The sequence below is a fragment of the Anopheles maculipalpis genome, chromosome 2RL (assembly GCF_943734695.1).
Source record: "Anopheles maculipalpis chromosome 2RL, idAnoMacuDA_375_x, whole genome shotgun sequence".
NCBI lineage: Eukaryota > Metazoa > Arthropoda > Insecta > Diptera > Culicidae > Anopheles > Anopheles maculipalpis.
This window is the reverse complement of record NC_064871.1, coordinates 32543898-32564028: the sequence shown is the minus strand read 5'-3', so window position 1 is coordinate 32564028 and position 20131 is coordinate 32543898. Positions and strand designations below refer to the sequence as shown.

The window sequence follows — 20131 nt, the reverse complement described above, 5'->3', positions numbered from 1 at the left end:
TGGCGCGGCTCGAGTCGATACACGCGTTGCCCTATGCTGCTGGGTTCGTAACCTGGAATAAACGTCCAGGTGTCTGTTGCTCGGGTTAGGGCGTGCCGGTTACGGATACTGCTATCAGTCTCGGAGCCCAGAATCTCGTTTTGCTCGCATGTGACGTCTCCACAAGATGGTGAGGCGTTTGATCCGGGAATGTTTGTGTCAGAAGTGATTATGCGAGCCTCAAGGGATAATCTATCTATTGTGCGTTAAATGTGAAATAAATAGTTAATTAAATAATGTACTTTAAATGAAAAATGTAAAGGAAGAAAAAATTGAGGCGGACATCAGCCTGCAAACGACAAACCACAGTCTACAAACCTGCATGGTAGTAATACAAAATATTCATTTCTTTTTTTCTCCTCACAATCGACAGCTGTGCAGAAGCGAAAGTTAATAGAACACCACCAAGGACCACCATTTGCACCGCCACCGTCTAGTGTTCGTAACGGTGTTTGAGTGTTGATAGGAAACGGGTTGGGCACGCTCAGTAAAAGCAGCAAACCCTTCTCGCTCTTAGTGCCAATAATGACCACTTTATCACATCCCTTCAAAGACAGTCCGGAGCCGCTGGAAGTGCCCAAAGAGCATGCCGCCAACGTGAACACTCTGTACGAATGGTAAGCAACTGCAAATCCTCGGCGGACAATTTTCTCTCGGTATGATGACTTCATTTGCTTGATTAAATGCGGAATGCGTAAGCAGCTAAAACTGTTTGTGTAAAGTGTAGTGTAAAGAGCAGAAGCCAGCTACTGGATATATTGCTACTGCTTTTTTTTGTTTTAACAAAGTTCTACTCCAAACCTATAAAACAAATCGACTTATCGTGTGTTGAATTATTCAAATGGGAGCAGCCACAGAGATAGGATTTTTTGTTTGTTTCGAAAGCCAATATGTGCTGACTGTAACCATGTTTGGACAAAAGTTTATTACTGTATAGACTAACTGATCATAATAAATTACTAATATAGTGATGTCTCTTCACTATTGCTCACTTCAAACAGGATGAAAGATCAGCCACGCTTTCCGAGCTTTTCGAAAAATCATGCACACCTCTTCCTGCACGCCTGCCTCTGGAACATGGAGGACGCAAAGAAAGCGCTCCAAAAGTATGCCCAGATTCATGCCAACTCGCCGGAAATATTCGACAACCGAGATATTATGGGATCGGGTGTGCAGATGACACTGAACGCCACGTAAGTAACGGAAGGACGAAATAGCTGCTAGAATGAGCTAATTTGATACTCTCCCACTATCCAGACACATGGTAGCTCTTCCACGTACAACACCGGAAGGCTATCGGTTGCTGTACTATCGCCTGTCCGATACCGACCCGTCCAAGATGAACTTTACCGAGGCAGTGAAGTCATTCTGCATGTTTAACGACGCCCAAATCAGCGTGGACGGCATCATGGAGGGTTACATCGTCATCTTCGATATGAAGGGCGTCCGGTTGGGACATTTGGCGCGCGTCCAGTTCGGTCCGCTGCGTGTGTTCATGAACTACATCCAGGACGCGCATCCGGTACGGTTGAAGAAGATCTACATCGTGCACACGGCTTCGTTTATCAACCAGGTGATGGCACTGGTGAAACCGTTGATCAAGTCGGAACTGCTCGGACTGCTGCAGTTCACGACATCCGGGCCGGAAGAGATTGTCGGCGTCGATTATTTGCCAAAGGTATGTTCCGGTGTTGGCAAAGAGTCCCACAGCTGTCATACCAATTCGATTCATTCCGATGCTTTTATCCATCTGTAGGACTTTGGAGGACCGTTCGAGGAGGTGGCCACAATGCACGCGGAGCAGAAAAAGCGCCTGGAAACGGAGTACCGTGACTGGTTGATGGATTCCAGCGTACTGAAGGAAGCTCCCAAGCAGAAAAATGCTAGCGCCAACGCAATTAAGCCACCGGTGAAAGCGTTTCGGGGGTTAGAGATCGACTAGATCCGACGGTCGACAAGCGCCAGGAGTGAACTGCTCGTGATATTATTTGGTTGTAGTGGATTCACTAGATAGGGGAGGGAATTTTGTGTTGTGTTAGCTAGGGACACTAACTCTTCGGTTCCTGCCTGCCCGTTGGAGCCATTTATGGTTTGCATATCAAGTTTTGTTATTTTAATCCCTAGTCGTAAGGCCGGTTTGATTGTTTTCCCTAATGTATCTCCGTGTGCCTGTTTGAAGTGTCGCGAAAGCAACCACGTTCTAGTTGGAATTGTAAATAAAGACAACGCAGCAAGAACATCCGGTCGGAGTTTTGCGAACGAGATGTGTAGTTTGTTTTAATGGTGATGTTTTAGTATTCATATCGTATCGCAAAAGTTGGTGGAAGAAAGTGTATAGGTTTGAAAGTTTTATTAAAAAGAGAGACAAAAACCTGCAGTAAGAAACACGAATGACCCTTTAGCTAATGCACTCCAAAAGCATATGCCTCAGCGTCTATATACCTGTAGGTAATTCAACATTTAAACGCACACCAAATCCTCCATTACCTCACAAAAACATTTCATTGCAAAATATCTCTTTCGTCTCTTTATCTCTTACCAGGGGGTCTCTTACTCCTTCTGACCCTCCTCCACCTTCCCGCCACTGTCTTTCGACCTTCTTCATCGACCATCCGAAATGCCCGCATCCTTATCCGACAACCACACTCACACCCTCACTCGTACCGTTTATGGTGTAGATGCTGTTGATTAAAAGTCTAATCGTGTTTTTCTGGGCTCCCGATTCCACAAAAAAAACGTTAAACCGGTCTCGGCCCCCCTTTTCACCGGCATAATTTCCGTGCACCACAATTTCCTGCCCCCAGCACAACTAAGGCCATTACCTTGGACTCTGCAAATGATTTCTGCCACTTGCCCGGAATGGGGTGGAAAAAGTTTGCGGATTAAAAAGAGGCAGCCAAAAACAAAACGGGGAAAATAGCTCACACCTCTACACCATGTAACCCCCCCCCCCACACACACACACACACACACACGGATCTCGGACGGGTGCAGCAGTTAAGGGGCAATTTGTTGCTAAACTAAATCCCGACCCGCTTAACCGTTGGGCGGATGGGAATATTTCGTGTGTTTTTAGTTTTTGTTTTGTGTTTTATTCGGTTATGTTGTTTTGTCTAATCATTGTACGGAGGGAATGCGGATTGAGCGAACAAAAAAAAAAAAAAAAACGACAAAAAAATCGGATTCTAAAGCAACCAGCTGACCTTCTCTGTACTGTTGGCCACGGACAAAGCAAAGCGAAGACTTGCCTTGCAGGCTGGAGGAATAAAGGCTGAAGCTGTGGTACTGTTTCATACTTTGGGAAAATACATAATTAATAATGTTTTACCATTTAAAGTGTACAAAAAGTAGCGTTACGAGGGCAAATCAACTGGTGGGGATCATCCTTATTTTTCCGATTTTACACTCGACACAAAGGTCAGTTCTTTATTTTGTTCGTTTCATATTTATTAAGGTGAATAAATATTTCAAATATCGCTGATAAGGCTGTACGAAACGCTTTTTGATAAATTATAGAGCAGATAAAGTTGTACGTTCGTTAAAATTCTATGTTTCACAAAAAATTAAAGCAAGTTTTAAAATTTATTTCAATAGTTTTTGCTCGACCGTGGCGGTCCGGTAGAGGCGTTAGAGGTCACCGGTCTTCACACCGCATGATCGAGGTTCAAATCCAGATCATTCTCCCGCAATCGAAGTCTGGCTATCGTACTACGGGGTTTCAATAAAAGTCTTATACCTTATAGGCCGGCCGGACCTATGACGTCGTTGAGCCAAGAAAAATAAAGTTTTATAACTAAATTAGGCTAAAGAATTTGCTGAAAAAATTAACTAAAAGAATTTACTGAAAGAATTTTCTAAATTAATTTAAAGTATCACCTGATCAATAGTAAATGTTAAAACAAAATTACCATAATTGAATATCGCCATACTACTCCTAATCACCCTGTACCGAAAGCTCTACGGAAGTTGTTGTGAGTTCCGGTTTTTTTCCATTTTCTGCCACTCATGAGCGACCCTGAGCGCTGTTGTGCGCCGACGCTGTAAAACGCGCTCTCAGCAGCAACCGTAGCAGCAACAGCAGCAGTCTGAATAAATGCATGCAAGTTTTTATTCAACATTGAATCAAAATAAAAGTATCTTGGACAGAAAGAGACCCTGGTATGTATGTATGAAAGCGGCCAGCGGCCATACGCCGAGCAAGACAGCAAAACCCTGTTGTGGTCCTGCTTCCTCGTGGTAGCTTTTCCTGCCCCGTCTGCAGTTGCATAACATCGGTGACGTGTTGGGTCGTCTCCTTTTGCTCTGGGCGTCCTAATAAAATGCTGCCGCTCAACGCTAGGCGGCGCTCGAATCGATTGGAACTCTCGGGAGTAACTTTACGGGAACGAACACAGACACACACACACACGTGCGCTGCGAGGAAAACCGTCGGAACCCAATACGGACAGACGGAGCGAATGTTTCAGAAAGAGTTGCACAGTTCCAGTGGCCAGTGGTGCGTAGAGAAGTGACCCAAATTTCAACTCCAACTGGTGTCGCTTCCCTCCCAGAACACTGAACAACTCCTGCAGTTGGGGGCCCGGGGCGGGCGGGAACGTTGGGCCCGAACACAGTTGTTGCAGGTTTCGTTTTTGGAATTATACACCGCATGAGTGTCGAATGTGTGTCTGCAAAGTGTAGCTAAAAGCTGCGATAAAAACTGTGCCCAACTCCGGCACCGAAAAAGACAGCCTCGTGTGTGGTGCAGAGTGGTTGGCAAGTTTGTTAAATCAATCAATCGCTTGCAGAGGCAGCGAGACCTGTCATGTGTCGTGACCAGATGTGGAAGAAAATTCAGTTTTGTCAGCATTTGCTTCTTCCCTCCGTTCAGGACTTTTCCTTGCATGGAATTGTTCATCAGACGTGTTTGTAGTGGCGATCCTGTCTCGAGTGGTATCGCTTGCTTGGGTGAAGAAAATTTAGTGCCACAAACCTTCGGTGGGAAAGCCCCAACCTTATTGCGAGCGTATTGGTGTGTAAGTGTGGGCATGGAAGGCTTAATAGATAATAATTCGTGTTCGGTTGGATAGTGTTGGAGAAAAAAAAAAGGAAGATACCACAGATAACACGTGAAGGGAAACATTAAACTATCGCTTTTTCGAGGTGGTCTAAATTGTGAAATGTGAGACTCTTTTTCTTTATTTCCTTTTCTATGGGAAACATTTTCCTTAGCAAGCACACACACACACAGACATCAACAAGCTTCAACGAATGACAGGGAATACTGCTCCAAAAAAAGCATCCATTCTGTTATAAAAATATGCGAATATTGTCTACTTTATGAGAGAAAATAACTTTAGCTAGTCATTTTCATCGTACATTGTAGAAAACCCTGAATATTGTGCTCCTCTGTCAGCTAAATGTGAACGTGTGAACGTGTGGTAGTGAGCTTGGTGAAATAAACGCACCATGTTAGTGTGTGCGAGAAAAACCCACCAGCTCCGTCCCGTCCAGCGAGCACGTACTTGGTGGTGGAAAAGTTTTTCTCCCTCGTCGATCGGCAGGCAGACCGACAAAGCTCCACACTATCGTATGGATGAGCGTGTGTGAGTGTATGTGTGTGGCAGTGCGGATGCGTGAAGATTGCGTGTTCACAAGAACGCCCTACTGTGTATGTGTGTGTGTGTGTGTCTGTATGTGGTTGTGTGTATGTGAATGGAACAATTTGAAGATACCAGGATAGCAGGGCTGGTGATGCTGATACACTTGGCAAGCGGTTAACAGCATTGCCCATTTGTGAAAGGACGATGTGTGTGTGTGTGTGTGTGTGTGTGAGTGGTGGAAAAATCCTGGTGTCATCGAAATGGGACAGTAGCGCACTAAGTGTGGTTTGATGTTTGCTGCAGCAGCTGCAACAATAGTAGATCAGTAACAAAGCAACAGTGCTGGAAGGCATCTCAGTTCACGGAGTAACATCGTTCATGTGACGAATGTGTGCGTGTGTGTTGTATTCTTATTTAGTGGTTGAAAGAATTTAGTAAAAAAAATTTATAATCGCAAAAAAAACCCAAAGAAACTACCGATCAACACGAAACATTATACCAATGAGGAGGGAAACGAGACAAACTCGAAGGCTGAATGAATCGAATCCCTCTTCACTGGTGCTGGTGATAAATCTTTCCTCAAACTGACAGCAAAACTAGCTTTGAAGCAACATACAAAAAAATTCTAAAACAAAAAGCAATCAGCATGAATGGAAGCCAAAACCCATAAAAGTGAGCTGTTTTTTTTTTGCACCCGGAACAAATCGCTGAGAACTGGCCGAAATAAAAGTTAATTAAAAGTTTTTGCTCATCCTGCTCGTCGGCCTGGCCGCTGAGCTCACCACTCGCCACTGCTGCTCGGAAAGGTGTGATTTGCACCATACAGCGTCTATATTCGCTGCAGTACTTTTTAACTGCACTGGAATAGTTTTGCACACCAGATTTGCGGGGTGGATGCAATGTGCATGGGAAGCGCTTTTTTTTTTAGCAACCGATATGACTGCGTTTTGTGGAAAACTTTGCATAAGAAGTTGGTTACAATAAAAAGAGGAAATTTTAAAATCTTTTTTTAACTCGATGTATTAGCAAGCTTGCTGGTTTTATGTATTTGAAGTACATTTAAAGCTAAGTAGTTAAACTTAATTATAAAGAAAGCTCTAATAATTGCAAATCATCGACTGACAATCACATTCCATTCAGTTCTATTTTTCTACCTCTTCTATCTCTTGGCTTTGCCACAGTTTATTTGCTTCGAAAAGCACTTGCCACGATAGACGATTCTTTGTTCATCCCTAAATTATGTTCTATCCTTGCTCGTAAAAAAGTTTCTTCCATTTTTTGTTCTACCCGAGCTTTTGCGAAAGACGTTTTTGTCATACACTGCAGTTTTTTTTTGTTGTTGCTGATGATTCACAATTGCACTAGCTCTCACCCACTCACACAATTTTGGCATTCGGTTAGTGGAGGGAGGGGGTAGATATACCGCTTCTGACACCATTATTATCAAACGTTCCTATTCGACTGCCTGGGTAGCTACCAATCACAAATGTTGTTAGAAAAGTTTTTTATTATTCATCATCGAGCTTTATTGCTGTTGCCGTTTGCTCACAGTGGAGAGTTTTGAACAGTTGTGTGCGTAGTTATGTGTACGAGTGAACAATGTGAACCTATTTCTATATTCGATGGATACACTAGATATGCATTAGAAGAGAAAAAAACGATGGATTGTACGTTAAAATATAATACGTTCGAGAATGAAGTGTCATCAAGAGGTGTAATAGAGGGCATTCCCAAGACAAACGTGTTTAAATGTGTGTCAAATTGTTGTGCTTAAGTTTCCTGTTTTGGTTAACAGTGACAGTGAGAGTGTAGTTACAACCGACACAGAACCCTCTAAGGAAGAATAGCTTACCGTGCGAAGTGAAACGCAACAGAAACCCAAAAGTATCATCGCCATTGTTGTGGGAATGTTTTTTTTTTGCTATCCAACTTAAAATCACAATTCTTTTTCTTCTTCTTCATTTTCCTCTTGATGCACCTTGACGCTATAGTTGAAAAGTGGTAGTAGATGCGACTTGTTTGCAGCTCGTGCCTTTTCAGTGAGTGATTTTGGAGCCTTCATCGGAAACAGTCGTCTCGCACTCACCTGCGTACGCTTGAGTGAGTGAAAGAGAGGGAAAGGTGTGCTTGTGTCAGTGTGTATTTGGGTGCGTAAATGTGTGGTCGTGCTTATGTGTGGTAGTAGTATTTCAATTTCCAACGCGTCGATCCCGATCATCGTGAAACGACGGAAACGTCCCACATTGCTTCCTGCCCAGGAGATCAACTAAGACGAGATCGACCGTCGCTCTGCAGAGAACCGGTCAAAGCTATGGTGCCACACTAGTACACGGGGCGCACAATATACATACGCTACATTCGCCAGACTATAGGGGTGCAGCGTAAATTAAACAGGTAAGTAATTGAGAGAATAGTCCCCAGCTCAACAGGACATGCAACACTGATGATAGCAGCAAATAAAATATGTACAACAGGGAAGGTTCCGGGTTGGCAACGTTTCCTAAAATTGTTCTCCCGAAAAAACAAAACACACGCTAGGGGGTTAGGGGATTCGAATCTGCATGTTGTAGCTGCACACTGCAACAGCACCATTAATTTTCTCACTATCGTCCAAACTGTCAGAGTTTATTGCTGTTGTTGTGTCGTGGTTCTCGTGTGGACCACATTCGCGATCCTCTGCTGTCCGGCTGTCGTGTCTCTGACTATTAGGCGTGTTATTTATGTGTCAGGAAAATTTATGCGAAACTCTCGGATGGCTGCAAATTAAACTCTGCTGTACACACAAACACAAATGCACACTGTTGGACAGATACGCATGGGTGCGATGTACGCATTTGTGCTCACCACTTGGGTTGAGACAAGGTGCAGTGTTGGCTGGTTGATTTTAAATAATAGAGCTTAAAACCCCTTTTTATCAATTACACTCCAAATAAAGCGTATGCCAGTCCGAGACGCTGTCACTTTATTTGATAAAAGGTTTTTTTGTTTGCGCTGTGAAAGTTTAAAACTCTAGAGATAATCATCGTTAATGGTGGTGACTATTTGTTTGATGCGGTACATGAAAGGGGAGCGTATTTTACATAAATCATTTGAATGAGTGAGCACGTATTTTCCATTAAACAGTTTCATTATAAATGATTATACAGAGCAGCCTGAAGAGTTCTCTAGACGCAACCCGTGAACATCACGTGAGGTACGAGCTGTTAGCCATTTTTACTGCCTCACGTTGTAGAGTGAAATAGCCACACCAATATCGTGCTTTTGTGCTTAAATAATAAATCATTTCATTTAACAATAACGTATTACAGTAATTTTTTTATGATGGAGGCGCCCAGTATTTAACAATTGGAACAAAACAAGAACTCTTTTTTTATTGAACAAAACATCCTTAATTCAGTTGCTTCAAATGATCAAAACTAAATTCCCAAGTTTACCCATCAAGTGAAAAACACTAAGTGCACATCAATCGGTTAGCAAAAGAATCCCACAAGCATTAAAAACGACCGCGAAAGCCAACACACTGGTGAACGGCAAAAATCAATTAATACTGCTCTCAAATCATTCTCCCTCCACCGAGATTGGCCACCACGGGCCACGTGTGGGTATGTGTGAGTGCGGTGAACCGTTTGGCGATTGACACACTTGACACTGGGTACCCTGGGCCGACGCAAGTACACACGCGGTAACTGAAACCGTACGGCACCGTACCGAAATCGAAGCTTTCGCAGGCACTCACGCGAGTTTGTGTCTAGGCGCTTTGCACGTTGTACAGAGCGTTGAATGAAATGTTGAATGAAAAGCTCGTCGAGCTATGTAGCAATCGTTGCTGGGAGCGCGAGAGCGCAATGGAACACACTCATTTTCACCGTGCGTCTCCGTTGGCTGTGAGTGTGTGCGGGTTGCTCAAACATTCGGGTTTGGGGCACTCACATCGTAAGCTTTCTTCTCAACCTCGGTCGCTACGATGGGTGGTGGAATTCACTCTATCTCACAACTTTCCTTATCTCAGCTTCTCTTTCTCTCTGCGGAAGGAAGGTGTTTTTTGGGCCTGTGTGCGTTTCGCTGCTAGTTCCGACGGTGCACTGACGACGGCTGGTGTGTGCGTGTATGTGTGTGAGTTGGTCGGAAGGAAAAACTACCGTACCGTGATACTGACGGCTGCTATCTCTCTTACTGTAGGTTTACGATACCAGTATAGATTTGACCTTCCATAACGCGCGAGAGAAAGCCCTCTAGCGATAACTAAATGGTTTCACCGTACGGTTAGCAGCAGCCGTCAGCCAGTGAACCCGTATGCCTATGGAAGGTGGATTTTCTAGCTGTGTCCAGCGTAGTGTACAGTAAACGGTGGTAGATTGAAAATCGTCCATAGTGTTGTATCTGGTGTGTAGTTTTCCATTCCAATACATCCGCAGCAGGGTTGTGATTAGTTCCAGTGTGAGTTCAGAGTGTTGAAAGTTTGTTTGATGGGTGAACCAGTCGCGAAAACGAGTGCAGCACATTATCCAAACGCTCCAACATCATCAAGTGAAGTGAAGCTTTTTTTGAGAATAATCGAGAAATCATAGAGTCTAATAATGTCTATAATAGAAACGATCCTTACTTGCAACCTGGTAAAACTTACGGATATAACATCTAAGACCTAGGGACGTTAACGAACTGCTCCAAATCGTACAGAAAATGATAAGAAATGGCAGAAAAATTCGAACGCACACACAGGTGACCCTAGTAGAGCGTGCGCCATCTTGAATTTTCTCTATGTCACGTTTCCGTTCGCTGGGACAGTAGAGCGGCGCAGCTGGGAGACGGTAGAAAAAGCATCACAGTTGGTGGAATGGTCAGGGTAATACAGCCAAACTTACCTTAGCCCGAACTGCTCACGTGAGAGCTTTCTTGAGCGTGCGAACATCAGCGACGTTGTGAGAGTGAGACCCAACGAGTGAGGTTTTGTTGCTAACCTACGAACAACAATAAAAGCATTCGTGTTGCACACATACACACATATACGCACACTTGAACACTTGTACAATAGTAGTCGCGAACGAACTTATATTACTCATCCGACGCCATAAAAAAGGCACATATACGCGCACAGGAAATTGGATGTGCAAATGACCGAGAGCAGGACCGCTTGTCAGATGAGTGCGTACGGTTTTAAGCTGTCCCTGTGTGTAGTAGTTAAGCACTTTGTGCTTCTGTCACGGTTTTGACAGAACGCTTCTTAACAATAGTGCAATAGTGACGGACGAGCGTACGAGTGCGTGAAAAATTGTGCGTGGAAAAGAGTGTTTCACTGTATGTGTGCACTGGATTTCTCAACAACAGCCAAGCTACTACAGTGAGAATAAAGTGAGCGAAAACACTCAAATGATCGGTGCAAAACGAGAGCGAGAGAGCTCTCAGGCGGTGAGCTGTCATTAGAGAAAATAAATACACCAAAAAACACAATAGCCGTTGGTTGAGGTGAGTTGGCGTGTGGCAGGGAGACAGTTCTAACCTGGTACAAGACGGTCTCCCTAATCAGAGTCCGGCCGTATCCTCATGCTTTCCGCACTTCCTTTCATATCCTCCACCCGAAGTGGTGGTTTGTGGTTTTACAAGTATGGTAAGACCACTCCTCTCACCAATCCCCACACTACTACCACTTGCCACTATTCTCGGGTTCGGAAAATCGAAACGGAACAAAGTAAACAAACATTATTAGAACAAGCTGCTTTTCTTTCCTTCGGTTGTTTTTATTCTTCTCCAGTTTTGCCTTACAAACCGCTTACCGCTTCGCAAATCCATATTATGGCCGGTGTGCCGGTTACTGCAAAATGGAGCAGAGCCCTCGATTTTCTCCCGGGCCAACGGAAGCGAGATTGGCGATTTCCTTCTTTGTTGCTGGTAGCTTTCTTTTTCTTTGCCTTCTCAGCTCGGTGTGTCTACTTAGTTTTTGGCTGCTTGCGGTTAACTTTTGGCACTCCAGCTAACCTTTCCGACCCTCCCTTCGCCTCCATCCCGCCTTTGAGGGACGACAAAAATCAAGCGACTCGCGGATAGCGATGTGACGCAAGTGAGGAGCGAGGGAAATTACTTCCGTTGGTGCACGGGGAATTTCATCACGACCACCAACACCGTAATGGCCCTGAGGGCGACCCACCATAAGCACTAGGATCATAATGGGTGTAACAGTAATGTACAGCACATAATACGGTTTGCGAAACATTACTTTAGATTTACCCTTTCTCGGGCAGCGAGGACGTGGTCCTCTCTGCTGAGGCTGGTGGCTTTCGCTGGTTTCGCTCCAAGCAACTGGTACCATTGCTTTGGGCCAAGTTTTATGAACTTACACTCTAGCCTACGGTGTGCTAAAATAGCGCAAATCCACATATACATTCACGGGAACAAATGTTAGGCATTACTTGGTGCGAGTTTATAGTCGAACTGAATAGTGTGAAGGGAAAGCGTATGTAAGGAGGGGTCATGTAAATATGTCATAGCCGTGTTTCCGGCCACAAGCTAATGGAACGCAATGTAGTTACTCGTGCTGGGATTATGAACCGATGGCAATGTGTTGCATTCCTTGGGAAAGTATTTCTAGCATCGGTTTAGCTAGAGCGTTTGCAGGATAATTGATGGTTTTGTGCAACATTGAAGTTGGTGTTATTGATTGTTCGTTAAGCTGTAGCTGGATTTCTATGTCTTGTATTTATTTTATTTTAGTCTTAAATATGAAGGCTCGTCGTCGTATTGTCCTTTTGTGATTACTGAAACAATGAACAATGTTAATAAGGCATATCCTTCTCACATACCAAGTCATTCCGATAAAAGTAGAGTGATGTCTTAAGGTTTGCTTTTCTCGCTTAAAACAACCTGGAGTTCCTTATCTCCAACGACAGATTTGAGTCCTCACCTTGCTGCTTGAGTCCTAGATAGCACTAAATCGAAGGTGTCAATAGGCTAGCCACGACCTCTCCTGTCTCTCCGTTTGCATGACAAAAATTTTGATTTGGATCTGGACAGACTTGGTATAATGGAATTGCACTCCACAAAATTTAAGTTTCATTATAATCGTGGTTCATCCGAACACAATTTCGAACAACAATTTTTCTTAGGATAGAGCGATCCTTACATTTTTTAACATAGAATTTCTAGTAATTGAAAATAAGTTCATCTTATAATTGATTATTGTGTCAAGTTTTTGAGAGCATGATGCTTAGCCGATGAAATTTCATATTTCATTGCATGTAAATTTCCAACAGAAAATTTAATCTTTAAAAATATACATAATAAGTAACTTTCTAATAACAGTAATTACTTAAACGAATAATGAGTTTGAAAACCACAACTACCGCCAGCTTTATCCTAGGGTACTTGAAACTTAAAGAGTGTACACGAATTATCCGTATTGTACCCGCCTGGCATATACACGGTTGGCCGAACCTGATCCTCAAAATGCCCCTATTGCCATCCTAAATTTGCATCCGTTCAACAGGCCACGTAGCGTATCGTGCGGCCTGTTGACCGTTCCTTCGTGGTGCAATTAAATCTACTGTTAACCACTTTTCCATTTCCGCACTGCAGCTGGGAAAACTGGTCGCCGTTGTTGCCCTCAAGCCCGTCCCCATCACATTCTCACTGCTTCCCTTCGCTAGTGTCAACTGAATCGCTGCTGCAGCAGCACTGACACCAGCACAGTAGCGAAACGGGCACGAGAAGCGTACATCGATAAATTCAACCAACCGAAACTGCTGCGCTAAGCCCAAAATAATCGCAGCATCTCACACAGCTTTCGCCACTATTGCCCTGCCGTGTAGAGGCCGGATTGACCGTACAGCCGAACAATCGGGAGCAGCAAATGATTTCGTTCCTGTTGGGATGTTGGGGCATCGGAAGGCGAACACAGTGAGAATGAGGAATTTAACGCTTGATTACATTAAGCGAAATGCAACGCCCCATTTTCGTCACTCTTGGAAGGGTAAGCACACACACACACACATACACACAGCCAGTGTATGGCTTGTGTATTGTTGTCCATTTCGGAAAAGCGTGTCAGTGTCATGGCACGGTTATTGCTGTCAAAACGATGTGGATAGTGGAAATGTGACCATCTCGTTAAAACAAGCAATGCCAGCTATTTCGCCACTATGAACGGTTAGTGTATGAATTCGATAAAACTTTCCGCAACCCTCTTTATTGTACGCTCCACTGTCGTCCTGTGAGGGTAGTTAGCAGCAAGTGTTGTAATCTGTTAAATGATGCTATATTGTTGTATTGTTTAGTAGTCGGGTAATTAGATTCTACAGCTTAGGAGAGGTACAGAGCAGAATAGACAATGTAATGGAATGGCTAAGAGGCAGGAATGTTATATCCAGAGCACTATCATGTTCAAAATTGTCCAATTAATTGTGTTTCGGTAACATTCTCAGCTAGAACGTGTTAGTTTCTTCCAATTATAAACAAAAGAAAACACGAGCCCTACTTGACATGACTTGCTTTGGGCCAATTAGACCCCAACAAAATCACAATTGAATGCCGTTTTGTTCTACCAATGAATGCAACCGCGAAATATACTTCCAAACCATCACCACTTTCTGAACGTGTGCACCATTATGCAACCTGCTAGAAGTTCTTTCACTTGTTAGAATTCTTCGCTAGGATAGATGCAACGAACTGTAATAACGCCTGCACTGAACGCAAACGCCCATTGCTTTGGTTTCCTTTTTTGGACTCTGAACTGTTGAAGTACGTTTCCGTTCTCTTTCTAGTACCATAACTATAGTGTGTATTGCTCTTGTATTTATTAAGTTTGTATGTATGTTTTCTATCTATAATGTTAATGAGCTCAATAGCCTCCACTCTAATGTGGACTGAACAGGTGACTGAAAGAATAAAAGCCATCGTGAGGTGAATGGGTGGCAATGAAGAACAAAAACAGCATAAACTGTACCCATCCCAACATAATGAATGTACCTTCGGGAAGGGTGTTAATTGATGCTTACCGCAATGCGTGTGCTGGTGTTTGCATTGCTTTATCGGACGATATAGGGCGGGTTGTCGTTTTTTCCGCCTAATCTATCATCCAGGATTTCTGGATCACAATGAGCTATTTTTGACGCCATCAAACCCTATTGCATGATGGCAGTGTTTTGTGCTGTAGATGAATGTTTTGATTTGCTATGTAGAAATAATTATATTACTGACAGACTTTACTCAGGATGCTCACAATATTAAATGATTTCAAATTGGTTCTATAACCATGAGGGGTCTTGGTCAGCCGTTTTGGATTTTTTTTAGCTGCCTGTCCCAAACCGTAAGTTCTCCGCTCGTATCAAATTACCTGCAATGAACTGACGCAAATTAAATTTATCTGAAAATCTTTTCAAAAGTTAATTGGGGTGTCTATAAATATTTTCCATCATTTTTAGCTTACTTTTATTGTATTTAAGGACTTGACCATTGACTTCTTCAGTATAAAAATGTGCAAAATGTATTCAAAATTATGACCTCTCGCAGTATTAGTTCTTAAAAAGAATTTTTAGATTGAAATAGTAATAGAAATGTTACAACAAAACTTATGCTCTTGATTCGCTGTATAAACGAAGTGTCAACCAGTATTTGACTTACGCTGATATTCAGGATCCACCGGCGATCGCCGAGAAGGCATTAACCGTAAAACTTGTGACCTCATCATATAACAAACTATATTCCATCATCCTGTGAATCGAACTAATATTTATACCCAATCCTCTGCGTGACAAGCTATCCTTTTTATGTCTTTCTCTTTTCATCGAAAAAAAAAAATACAGCAAGAGGCAAATCAAACAAAAAAAAACTCTGCGAATGCAGTCACTACCATCACGATTACGAACCTCGGGACAGTGAGGGATCAGAACGAATAATAATCTTCAATACTAAGCTCCTGCAGGCACTGCCGCCACCTACCGAAGCGTGTGCGTCGGGTAAGCTTTGGCCCTGCAGAGCAATTTTTACATCGCCTGTCAGCTTCAAAGGAAAGCGAACGTCTGCCCTGGTTCCTGGTCCACGGTTTTCATTCCTCCCTTCCGTCCCCTCCCAACTCGTTTCCGGGAAACGGTTCCGTTTGGGATGGCCGGATGGCTGAAATCGATGTGTGCGATGAATATTTCATTCGCTCCGGTGACGATTGAGCCCCTGCTGTCAGGATGCCGGGCGGGGAAAATCGGGCGTATGAAGAAGGCGGCGACGAGGATAACCTTTTTTGTGAGTGTGTGCCGCACTTCGATCCGACAGGGATCGGTTTGGTTCGTTCGGGTGGAAAAATCGCAAACGAAGCCTACCACCGCAACGGGCAAGGCAATGGCAATTGGCTGGCAATATTTTTATTTTTACCGCCTGTAGAATTAGTTCGCCATAATTCCAGGGAGCAGGTTTACGTACGGTGGGGGTTTTTCACATACATACATACACACACACACACTGCGACTAGGGCACGAATGAACTGAGTTATAAAAAAATATTTAAAGAAATAACGACACATACCATAAATAATATTAGTTTTGTTAAATGCAAACACAACCTGACAAGCATTGTGTTTCGGTTTGTAAGGCGTACCTTGCCGGTCGACGATACTTCGTGTGGTTTTAAGAGGATTTATGCTAGCAAACTGTTTCGTGGATCGTTCGAGCTGTTTGCGTTGATTAAAATTTTAATTAAAAGCGACCCTAGTCTCGTTTTTTTCTTTCTTTTTGGCGTTGTATTCATTATTTCTTCTATCCCATGAACCTTACCGTGTGTGACTCACACGTTATGTTTTCTTTCTACTTTTCTCCACACCGTATTGGCGATATTTAATATTGTTTTGCTTCGTTTCACATTTTTGTTTTGCTCGCTCGCTGTTTTTTGCTTCCCTTTTGCACAGCACTTGCGATCTGCACTATTATTCATGTATAAATAATTAACCTCAATTTAGCGTATCGATTAAAAACCAGGGGCAGCAAGTGAAATGGCTGATGGTTTTACCTCGCGGGTGAATAAATTGGGACGAAAATTAACTATGGAAAGCAGAAGTGAAACAGTGGTAAGCACAGGAGAAAATGAAGGTTGGAAGCAAAAAAAATGCACACACACTCACAAATGAACTGAGCAAACACTAACATGGGGCCAACGTTAATAATGCTGATTATTTATTAAAATCACTATTTAATATGCAGCGACCGATGTGATAAAAATCGCGCCGGTGTTCTGGACGTGCGAGCTAGCAGAACATTGCTCGTTTGCTAGAAATGGTGGATGAACCGATTGCCTCGCGTAAATATCAGTTCAAATTTTAACAAGTTGCTCTATTAGTAAGCTTTTCATAGTTTTTTTTTAACTTAAAATTTCCTATCAAAAGCATCATTCGAACTATTTGGTATCGCTAAATATTTCTATCCTGCTCTAAACTGCTTTGGATGGCTGTTCAAGGCTCTCGGGTTTAAAAATGTTACCCTAAACGAAGTCTCCTCCATTTCGCTCCCCAACACAAAACGCCTCGTTACACCTCGCATCTCGGAAAATGCATCTCATCGATCATCGATTCCGAGGCTTTCCAGCTGAAGCTTCCGTTTACCGCTTTAGGCACCAGTCCAAAGGATGATTATGCTGCTTTTCGCGCCTCTCTAAGCTACCACCACCCACTGTATCTTCATCCATCCGATGACCGTACCACCGACCGAGCTCAAAGAGCAAAGATTAAAACGCCTCGAGCGACTGAAGCAGCCTTGCAACGAATACAAGACAGCGTGCGCTTGCTGATCACTTTCCTTTCACCGGCCACCAGCAGCATCCAGCAAGCGAGATGAAATATTTGCGTAACAAACCCTGGTGAATGGTTGAGAACCCCCTTCTCTCCTCCATCACTTGCTTTCCCTTTGAGAACTGGACGTGGAACTGTATCCGGTATATGCTCTTTTCATTTTTCAAACCGTTGGACAGCAAAACGATTTACACAGCACAGCTACACAACTAAGCCGTAGGGGATTTCTGAAGGAAAACATAATACACGGCACTGATGTGGTGTGGAATAAATAACTACAAAAAAAAAAGGAAAAGACTCCAATCACACACACACATACACAAACACTAGCTCCACTGTATCCCAAAACACATCGCTTTCATCGACTCAAGTGCCAGCCAGTTGCCGTTAATTCGGGCAACTATAAATTCCCGTTCTTAAATCGGGCAAAGGCGTTCGCCCATTTTCCCGACCTGGGTGTTGGCTAGCCAAGGTACAGCAAAAATGGAAACGAGAGTTTTGTCGAAAATTTGGAGCCGACGGTAAAATAAAAACTGAACTTAAAAAAAACACACACACACCTACACACGCTTATAAAACGTCCAAAAAACCCAGGTTGAACGGATTTCGTTGGATTTTCGGCCCAAACCTTCGGCACGGGTACGAGAACAGAAGAAGGAAAAAAAAACGCCAGGATAAGGGGTTTAGTTATTATTATCCTACTCCCATTTTGGAAACATTTAACAGAAAAGGAGGCGCTGTACACGCTTGCGGCAAAGCTTTCCTTCCGGCTTCTGTAGTGGGGTTTTCTTCTATACCAGGGGCCTGGAAGATATATTGTATCACCGCTACATTTATTTCGCCTCCTTATGTTTCACCTTCGCCTCCACGCCTAAGGACACGCGAGAGCTGAAAACGGATAGTGTGCAGAAAGATACCGTGAGACATCCGCGTATTCGCTCGTGGAAAAATTGCTGCCGAGACAGCCGCGACATCGATTTTCAATCTGTTCGATACTGATGCCGTAAGGCTCGTTCTTCGGGGACGAGGCTTGATGGAGTTCGATGCTACGTTTTCTATATTTAGTCAACTCAACCCGGTGCGGACGGAACACGGCAAAGGGTGGTTAAGCGGTGGGGAGGAAGAAAGCAAATCATATCTGCAACCGAAACATTACCTTCTGCTGCTCGATAGCCGGATGGTCTAATGTGGTTGTCCTACAATAGTGTAATGGTGAAGCCCAATCTCGAATGTCGCTTTTGCCTCGGTTCTGGGAAAACTGATGAGTGAGCGAACAGAGCGTGAAGAATGGAATAGATAAAGAAAGAAAATATCTAAATGCACAAAGCGAACCGAGCTGGTCACTGTTTTCCCATGAAAGAAAAAGCGCCATGGTTGGGTCAAAGATAACGAAAAACCGTTATGTGTTTCCTATTTTATATGTATTTTTCCACCAAATGTTCTTCCCCTTTTTCTCCTTCAGCCCACGCTTCTTTCCCAATGCCTAGCTTGAAGCTCGAATGCTTTTCTTAAATCGGCGGCACTGGTCACGTGTGAGGAACGTTCAGGGTACGCTTCCGAAGGACTGCCCGTCGTGCGTTCCAATATGCCTTCGAGGATTTGCTTTCGAGGACCACCGTGAATGTGCGGTATGGAGATGATAAATTTCTGATATATTACCAAACGTGAGCAAAATGTCCAATGCGGGCACAGAATGCTCGGTGCTGGGAGGGCAACCAACACCTCCGCCCCGAAGCGAAACTTGGAGGACTTTTTCTTTCGGGGTTTTTCCTTGTCGCATTCCTTGCTGTACTGACAAGCCCGGAGAGCGGAAAAGAAAATGAGTATGAAACTGATATTCACAACCAGGCGACCGAATGCCATCAGGCTTTTCTTTTTTTTCTTGTCTGGGCATACATTTTGGATGCCCACAGTGTGGACACTCCATACACTGCCCCAGATGTCTCCAGAAATAATACAAAACTGCGAAAAGTGTGTCGGGAGGGACGGCTGGGGGTTTGAAAGAAGTACACCACAAAGACATGCATAGACCCTTCAAGAGGAAAGATTGTCGCCTCTTAGAACAATGCCTTTTACAGTGCGCCGGACAACAAACGATTTCGGCTGACCGAATTAGACGGCAAATCTTTCGGCAGCCCACGGGGGAACAATCGAACAGACACAAAGGAGGGTTCCGCTCGTATTCCTCTTTTTTTCTTTTTTTTCTTTTGCCGTCGGTGTACGACCATCTTACGCCATGTTTGCGGTGTGCAGCTGTACTGGGCGGACGTGTGTAACGGGCCACGAAACGATGATTTTATCCACAACATTATGGTGCTTTTAATGGTTTTGACAGCAATGGTAAAATCATCACCCCGAGACAGCCCTCGGGACTCGCACTGCCAGCGAATGTGTGCGTGTGTGTGGCAGCGTGCCAAATCCATTTTCGACGGATGCTTTTGTTCTTTTATTGTGATGTCTGTTTCGCCTACTGTCGCGCCTACAACAATAAAGAAAATTATGAACGGCATAAACTATTCAATAAACCACTCTGGACGGGGAGATACATTTGGTTGCAAATGAACGGCAAGTGCTGGGCATAACGATGCATCAAAAGATTTTATTTTTACATACTGTTTATGAGCTTTATGCTGGATGCAGTAAGGTTAATAAAAAGTCTGTACTTTAGTTTCATAATATAATGCAGAAGGATATGTTTTTACTTTCTAAACTCATCTGTTAGGTCGCTGAGCACGGCTTATATTCAAAGTGT

General features: G+C 43.6%; 4 protein-coding genes across 11 annotated transcripts in view; 3 read left to right on the top strand and 1 right to left on the bottom strand.

The window, feature by feature from the left end:
* LOC126558283 (serine protease snake-like) overlaps positions 1 to 20131 on the bottom strand; it is a 483926-nt gene that overhangs the window by 344464 nt on the left and 119331 nt on the right. The gene's annotated exons all lie outside the window — the stretch shown is intronic.
* On the top strand, positions 536 to 1981 carry LOC126558669 (alpha-tocopherol transfer protein-like). Its single transcript, XM_050214719.1, has 4 exons — positions 536 to 656; positions 1041 to 1232; positions 1297 to 1717; positions 1796 to 1981. The coding sequence occupies exons 1-4, from the start codon at positions 565 to 567 to the stop codon at positions 1979 to 1981; spliced, it is 891 nt and encodes a 296-aa protein (XP_050070676.1). The 5' UTR covers positions 536 to 564.
* Positions 3276 to 20131, top strand: part of LOC126559705 (ataxin-2 homolog) — a 111423-nt gene continuing 94567 nt past the window's right edge. The window contains exon 1 of the mRNA XM_050215876.1: positions 3276 to 3281. The gene's annotated coding sequence lies outside the window, so the exon portion shown is untranslated. The remainder of the gene's footprint in view (positions 3282 to 20131) is intronic.
* The window catches only part of LOC126556657 (RIMS-binding protein 2), an 82000-nt gene continuing 69863 nt past the window's right edge, over positions 7995 to 20131 (top strand). For 6 of the 8 annotated variants that reach the window (XM_050212059.1, XM_050212060.1, XM_050212062.1 and 3 more), the window contains exon 1: positions 7996 to 8015. The gene's annotated coding sequence lies outside the window, so the exon portion shown is untranslated. Of the gene's footprint in view, positions 8016 to 20131 lie in introns of all 8 variants that reach the window. The other 2 variants (XM_050212061.1, XM_050212065.1) reach the window with 2 other exon arrangements.

Bases quoted from the DNA above. Each gene is read 5' to 3' on its own strand.
- LOC126558669 (XM_050214719.1), top strand. From the start codon at position 565: ATGACCACTTTATCACATCCCTTCAAAGACAGTCCGGAGCCGCTGGAA. The intron at 657-1,040 runs GTAAGCAACTGC...CACTTCAAACAG, and splicing joins GTGAACACTCTGTACGAATG to GATGAAAGATCAGCCACGCT. The intron at 1,718-1,795 runs GTATGTTCCGGT...ATCCATCTGTAG, and splicing joins GCGTCGATTATTTGCCAAAG to GACTTTGGAGGACCGTTCGA.